Below are 8,180 nucleotides of genomic sequence, written 5' to 3' on the forward strand. Positions count from 1 at the left end.
AGACATTTTATAGATAGAAAATCTCCACTACAAGTGCTTTTATTTAATATTTTGGATAATTATTACTGATGCATTTTACTGTTGCAGGTGGTCAGGTTAGGTTATTAATATAATGATATTTTAGTCATCCAAAACCCTAATATTTTCAGTTAAAACAAAGAAAATAAGTCAATCACGCACACCTTACAGCTGCAGACCCAGAATATTTGGCATTTTGTCAAAATTTGTGCTTGAAAAATGTAATTATTAATCGATTATCAGAATAGTTCTTAACATTATCGATTAAACAATTTGTCTTTTAGCTTTAAAAGAAATACATCTTTGTGTTGATTATTGATCTCCTGATTTAGGAAAGTGACTAACAAAAATACAAGTTGAATGGTAAGTTGCTCAACAAGGAAATACTGAGAGAGATGCATGAAACTTTCCTGCACTGTACCAGGAAGAGGCAGAAATGTTTTCGTCCTTGAAACAATAACAGACATTTCTGACAACTCAAACCACCCTTTAATAAACAGACAGACACCACATAAACTCTCTTTCAAAACCCCTATCACTCACTGCATAATGTTTCTAGGCTGTGTGCTGTGTCCTCCGAGGGCAGTATAGCCCTCTGCATTATGGCACAGTTATGTAACTCACAGCAGGGTTAGTGGACAACATCTGTCACATCTGGACAGAACTCCGCTGCAGCTTAGAACATCATGATTTCTCTGAATTCACATATAGACTGAAGTCAACTCTATGCCCTTTTAATACAGCGCAGATCCAATAATTAATTACCCAGGATGTAAAGCACATGGAGATTGTTCTGGAAATGAGCGGATTTAAGTAGGAGATGGTTGTTGATATAGTTTTGCATTTTATAGCCATTTTATATAGGCATTTTTTAAAAGCCTTATGTTATATATTATCTGTGTATATTTTGGCATTTTATAGCCTTTATACGTGGACTACAGGTAGAAGCTGAAATGCAGGTAGAAGCTGAAATGCAGCAATCGTGACACACATTTCTCCACATCCTTTCAAAATAAAGCGACTGCAGTACTGGCCAAATTTTTTTTATAAAGGCTTTTATTTTGTATTTCTTTTGTGTAATTTCTCATTTAAGTATCAGCGGTTGTTCCCTCTCTTTATTATGACTGCCTTTAATCTCTTTGTGCTCGCACGGTGATTACAGTCAGTGGTAGGTTTCCATTGAGAGAAAATGAATGAAGAGGAGGTGTGGGAGTGGGAGCCCACCAGTCTCCTGCAGGCTGCAGTGGAATTCCGTGACGTCAGTTGCCGTGGTTACGCAGGTGACATAAAAAAAGTGGGCGTCGCCTAGTGGGTACCACGTGGTTTCTTGGCGTCTATATAAACGTCCAGACACATGAGTGCCTATTGACTTGCGCAGTGTTGTAGTGGAGGAGCACGGACAGTTGAGCTCCCGCGCGTTTGAATTGGACAGGATAGCTGACATTTAAGAAGATCTCACAGGACCTAATGTGATTTTTATTCATCTTTTCTTCCTGTTTTTATTGGATATCTGTTTTTGTCGCTCGTCATGGCTGTGACCGAGGCTGAATGTGAACTAACTTACTGCAAAATGAGGGGGATTGTCTCAGTTCTCACCGGTGAGCGACCGTCAGCCATATGATTGGCTGTTTTACAATACAGTGCCATCATTGAAATTTTATTGTAATCAACTAAAGCTGCATTGATTATTGATTAGCGAACAAATGAGACGTTTGAAATGATCAGTAGCCTCATCAGTCAAGACAGGAACGAGCTTGATTGGAAAGTGTACTTCTATAGAAATATCACATCTATGGCTCGGAATTCAGTGTTATTGTTAAAGAAATCCGCCCCAAAAAATAAATGTTCTGTTTGCATTGTAGCATACGTAGCCTATAACCTAGGATGGAAAATGTCTTTGTTGGCCACCACTGTTGGTATCTGAATGAGTGACCCGAGAGGTTGCATAACTCATAAGCCCGCATCATTAGAGGTCTACACGCAAATATAGGCCTACTGGAGCCTATAACAGGATATGTGAAACTTAAAAAACAACAGCGGGTTAAATCTTTCAAAATGGATACTTTCTACCTCTTATTGTTGTGGAGGATACTTCATGTATATGATGTTTTCTCAGCCACTGACTTCTGTTGTTTCCCTCTGTCTCCTTGTGCAGCTTTCATCAAGGAGAGGAAAATGGGGCTGAATGACTTCATCCAGAAGCTGGTGTCTACCCCACATATCTGCCAACAGTGAGTATTTTTCATAGTGTGTGCATGTATGTATATATAGTTAGTTTAAAAAGAAAAAGAAAAAAGGGTTAAGTTTAGAATGGAAAATTGGCCTTGAGGATTTGGCCGAATTAAGGAGGATCTATTGGAATCGGTTACTTCCCCAGATTTAGTATTTATTTCTGACTATCCGATTCCGCCCCATTATTGCCCTGCGTGCTCCGTGCCAATCCAATCAAGAGTTTGGCAGGACATTCTGTGAAAAGCATAATCTGGGTCCATGAAGGGTAAGGGTAAGAATAGTCCCTTACATGACAAGCGGCCCGAGCCACTGCCTAATCACCCTGCTGTCAAATCCCCCTATGTCCCCTAGACCAGGATAAACCCGGTAATTCAGTTATATTACACGATACAGGATGGCGTCATGAACTATACCGTGCCAAATTTCCCAGCTTTGGGATCTGGTGCTGTGGAAAAACACAACCAAAAACCCTGCTGTGCATCTGTCCGTTCAGATGGACCGGCAGCAGAGTCCCACACAGAGCCAGCTCAACCCCTCTCATTGTGGGTCAACGGCTTAAGCTTTTCGTCAGACAGGTCAGGCTGTTAAACGCCGATGGTCTGGTGCCAAACCTTGACCTGTCTGGTCATTCAAACACCATTAGCAGCAGCAGGGGGGCGTTCATTCAGATTGTTTCACTGTCACAAACTGCGGCAAATCCTGGAATTTTTTACTACGCTTCAAAATTCCCACAAAGTCATTCATATTTAACCCTTAAAGTTGTGTTATGTAAGATTTTCAATTTAAAAAAAGAGTAGTTATTTTTTTATGCTATATTTTTCTTTCACCAGCATTGTGTCCACAATAACCATTCCACTTAAATGTGACTGACTAGACTTCTCTAATACGATCATGAGGAAGTGACATAAAATTGTAAATGTATTACGAGCGACAGAAATAAAACAAAAACCGCTATAAAACAAAGCCACATAGCAACAGGGTAATAGCTGATACCAAAAGCCATCTTCTAACCAATTCTATGTTTGTTTGTTTTTTATAGCGTCGAAGTAAACAACTTCCTGAAGATTGATGATAATCAAAACGACGATGATGAAAGTGAATGTCCTACAAATCCGGTGAGCAGAAACTGTTTACTGTCTGTAGCTGACTCACTGTCTTTCCAAACTATGGCAATGTATTTATTTATACACTTGTATTTATACATTTCCTCATTTTTATATGTTTCAGATGTTCCTACATCGAAGTTCACTAGCTGAAGAAACTGCGTAAGTATAGCCTTATAAAATCTCTTTAATTATAAATGAACAACTTCATAATATTTTTCTTCACTTTGTTTGAATAGAAACATCAAACTAAATTATTATTTTCTTCTCTACATTAGGATCAAACCCTGTGATTTTGACTACCTGAAAATTATCGGCAAAGGCAGCTTTGGAAAGGTGAGTCCCTTTACCTTCCCTGTTATATAACCAACTTCCCTTTTTAAGCTCATATCTATCATCGCCGCCTCACACCATCAGTCACCCATGCAAATATTTGTTCTGTTCCAGGTTCTGCTGGCACGACACAAGGAGTCCTCCCAATATTACGCAGTCAAAGTGCTACAGAAGAAAATCATCATGAAGAAGAAAGAGGTGAGAGATTTACCCTTGTTTTCATCCCATATTATTACCTCTAGAATTATTCAAATGGGCTGCTCGATTATAGCCAACATCTTTTCATTGATATTGAGATCGCTGTTATTTAACACATGAATTTAAGGACATTAATAATTAGTTACATAATAGTCGGAAGTCTAAATGAAAATGTTATTAAATTCAATTAATTGCACAGTCCTAATTACAAAACATGAACTTCCATCCATATTCCTTCTTTTTCACAATGCAGCTTTATATAAATGTCTTTATTTTCCTTCCAGCATAAGCATATCATGGCCGAGCGCAGCGTTCTGATGAAGAACATCAAGCATCCCTTCCTGGTGGGGCTGCACTACTCCTTCCAGACTACTGACAAGCTCTACTTTGTGCTTGATTATGTCAACGGTGGAGAGGTAGGTTCAAATCTCACCAACACCCAGAAATAAAAACTCAGGTCATAATCTGTTTTAAATTGGTGTTGACTGATGTGTGTGTTTTTTTTTCTGTTCCCAGCTGTTCTACCATCTCCAGAGAGAGAGGGTCTTCCTGGAACCCAGAGCTCGATTCTACGCAGCAGAAATCGCCAGTGCACTTGGCTACCTCCACTCCCTGCACATTGTCTACAGGTAATGACTGATCACACATCGCCCCTCAGTGGTCAATGGTTGACATGATCTGTGCTGAACTGAACTGAAGGACTTTATTGTGTATTGCACATTTGAATTACATTTCTTTCCACTGGCTCACAAAACTTAAATACTGCTCTTAACTTAAAGTCTTACTTTGTTTTGAAAAAATACAGATAAAATGAAATAATATTAAATTCACATTAAAAAATGTTGAACTTTAATGGAAATAACAGAAGCATGGAGTACCTTCAAAGCTACGAGTTTTTCTTCTTTTAGTTAAATCTTTTTTCTTTGCAGGGACCTGAAGCCCGAGAACATCCTGCTAGACTCAACAGGCCACATTGTCCTGACTGACTTCGGCCTCTGCAAAGAAGGCGTCGAAGGGAACGGGACAACAACAACCTTCTGTGGGACGCCTGAGGTACAAAACTAATCTCTAGACTTTCATACATCCACAAAATCAACACAGAAACCCCACAGACACATTATAATGTCCATACTACATGTGCTGACTCCTGCATGTTGCTTTCCTTATAGTACTTGGCCCCTGAGGTTCTCCAGAAGCAGGCGTACGACCGCACAGTGGACTGGTGGTGTCTAGGCTCTGTGCTCTATGAGATGCTCTATGGACTGGTGAGTGGAAATCTGTGACTTTTTAAAAGTGCATTATATAAAAGGAATTGGCGTTTTACATAACAGACTTGGTAGAAATCTAATTGTGGATGATGCCATTTTTAGTAACTAGCTTGGTGTCCTTGAATGCCATCGTAGCTTCTGTAAATTCTCCGAACAGGAGGGATTAGCAAGGGAGCGTTGCAATCTAGAACTTTCACCACTCACTGCAAAAAATCTCTTACTATTAACACACTGCACTTTTAAGCCTCTTACTGCAAGCTCTACTGCTGGTTCATGTTGTTGCATAAACTTCATTTCTATTATTTTTTTTTGCGTCACAGCCACCGTTCTACAGTCGCAACACAGCGGAGATGTACAACAACATTCTGCACAAAGCGCCGATGCTCAAGCCCAACGTGTCCAACTCCGGCCGGGAGCTGCTCGAGGGGCTACTGCAGAAGGATCGCACCAAGAGGCTGGGAGTGAAGGATGACTTTGTAAGTGCATTCAGCTTACCCATAAACCCAGTTTACATATAGATCTGAAATGTCCACTAAGCTTGTTGCTTGCTATAAATAAACTGACCTAGAATTTATTTTTTCCCCCGTCCAGCTTGAACTGAAGTACCACGCCTTCTTCTCCCCGATCAACTGGGAGGATCTGATGGCCAAGAAGATCACACCGCCATTCATCCCCTCAGTGGTAAGTTTAAACTAAAGGGCTGCAACTGACTGACTGACTGACTGCATTATTATCCATTCATCATTTTGTATGAGAATAGGGAAAGATACAACATAATACAGCTTGAGCCAGCGATAGTTTGGCTTATATTTGCAAAATCATTTTCTTAAACAATCAGTTAACCAATTTACAGTGGTATAACTCATTGCAATTAACATCTCCCTTTACTTTACATGTCTAACTGCTCTCTCCCCCTCTGCTTGTTTTCACAGACCGGTCCCACTGACCTGCAACACTTTGACCCAGAGTTCACCCACATGCCCGTGTCGTCGTCCCTCTGCACCGACAACATGCACGTCACCAGCAGCGTGAAGGAGGCGGCCGGAGCTTTCCCTGGCTTCTCCTACGGGCCTCCAGCAGACCACCTCTTCATGTGAACGCCAACGTCTACCTACTAGGCCCTGCTGCAACGCACAAGGAAAAAAAACGCGGGTTAAAAAAGCTCTGGATTAAGACTCTTCTATATGGACTGGAGGGACCACACCGGAGCAGCCTGTTTTGGCGGGACGTTACACAGTTAGGTTAAGAGGATTTAACTGGCAGAGTGGACTTGAATACCAGTGGGTGAGGTGGGCAGATCTTAGAGGCATCTTGTGCATGATGAAGTGTACATATGAGAACTCTCATGTTACAAAAACACCCGCCCTACGCTTCTGCCTCAACCATCCAAAAACTAAAACAAACAAACAATGCGTGCCAAGTTATGGGTGCACTCCGAGGGTTGTAAAACTCCCGGACCGCACAGCTACCGGGGACGTGACGCGAAGAAGAGAAGTGCCTGAAGTTCAAAAGGCAGTTTGGACGGCAGCCATGGCAGTTTGGCAAGAGCTGGCTTTATCAACAAAAACTAAAACGAAACAAAAAAACATTTGTTTTTTTTTGGACTGGGCGCTAACCAATACTGGTGCTGCCTGCATTACATGTCTGCATACTGTATGTTTAAACTGTCATTATAATGTAAAAAATGCTCAATTGCACTTGAGGAAACGAGGGTCAAGAAAAGTGAAACATTCGACTTAAAGCATTAGCAACATCGGGTTAGCCGTCTGCATATCTTTTCCACTTTTTTAATTTCCATTTGTCTTTGAACAAAGAAAGACAGGCATCTCGATACTGTACACTTATGGTGACTGTTGGACCAAACGGTTAATGGTAGGACTATGCTTTAACACAAACACTTTTTCTTGGCCGGTTTGTCCTCATAAACTGAAGATCAAAGTTTTACTGTACTGTGTAGATGAGAAATAAGTGACATATATTTGATCTCAAAACCGAACGGTTTTTCCACAAAGATTAACTCTTTACGTTTAAGAAAGTTCTGCATTTATTATAAATGTTTTGTAATAGCCTATACATATATAAATATATATTATTTATATATAAGTTAAATTTCCAGTATGGCAATATATTTTATTTTTGGTTCATCCAACTATTTTTCATATACAACTAGTGACTGTGTTAACCTATATCTTCTGTTGAAAGAGCTATTTATAGAGAGAGAGAGAGAGAGAGAGAGAGAGAGAGAGAGAGAGAGAATTCAACCAGCAATAACAGTCACACGTCATCAATAGCACATACTGTATATCCGTTGTCTTTGAAACTTAAGTGATTGCTGTTTTATTGCAAACACTCCGGACTAACTATATCATCTGTGCTCACAAATGTTTGTTTTATTTTGTATTTATGCATCAAGTAGAGAAGAACTGTGAATGTCTTGTGCCTGATCCATACTGTATGTACATATCTCTTTCCCCTCAACCTCTGGATCCCTTTTCTAGAAAATAATATATAAATATATATATATAAAAGAAGAAATAGATTTTTATCAACATGAAGAAGAACCACTAGGTGGAGTAGGCGCTGCATTATATGGTTCTGGAAAATGCAAAAAAAACATTGTTAAATTGGAAAGAATAATTTGTATAAGTTTAAATTTACGATCTGACAATTCATTAAGATATTAAGAAATAAATATTAACTCAAACTGAGACAATTCTCGACTTTGCCCCATTGATTCTACACATTTTATGCATTTGCATACTGTACAAGGAAAGAATCTTCAAGCCTGCTGAAAACAAAAAAAAAATAAGGCAACACACAGTTCTAGATACTTTTCTTCCATATTTGGAAGCATTACTATTTCTGTTTTGTATTTTTTATGTAATTTATTTTCATGCCCCTGCTAATGTATGAAAAAGAAATTATTTACATGATCAACTGAATTATTGAACTGTAATCTGTGTCAGAAACGGCGAATAAAAGATCTAAATTTGAATCAGATGTGATGTTTTTGTTTTATGCTGTGGAT

The 8,180-nt window shown here is 39.4% G+C and overlaps 1 protein-coding gene across 1 annotated transcript; it reads left to right on the top strand.

Moving 5' to 3' along the window:
* The first annotated feature begins 1,438 nt into the window (after positions 1–1,438).
* On the top strand, positions 1,439–8,147 carry LOC307263966 (serine/threonine-protein kinase Sgk1). Its single transcript, XM_080045275.1, has 13 exons — positions 1,439–1,616; positions 2,174–2,249; positions 3,290–3,365; positions 3,478–3,515; positions 3,632–3,689; positions 3,801–3,884; positions 4,169–4,300; positions 4,401–4,513; positions 4,814–4,937; positions 5,054–5,149; positions 5,473–5,628; positions 5,744–5,833; positions 6,085–8,147. Exons 1-13 carry the CDS (start codon positions 1,547–1,549, stop codon positions 6,247–6,249), a joined length of 1,278 nt encoding a protein of 425 aa, XP_079901401.1. The 5' UTR covers positions 1,439–1,546; the 3' UTR covers positions 6,250–8,147.
* Positions 8,148–8,180: the final 33 nt, after the last annotated feature.

The sequence above is a fragment of the Ammodytes marinus genome (genome assembly GCF_949987685.1).
Source record: "Ammodytes marinus genome assembly, chromosome: 17".
NCBI classification, from domain to species: Eukaryota; Metazoa; Chordata; class Actinopteri; order Uranoscopiformes; family Ammodytidae; genus Ammodytes; species Ammodytes marinus.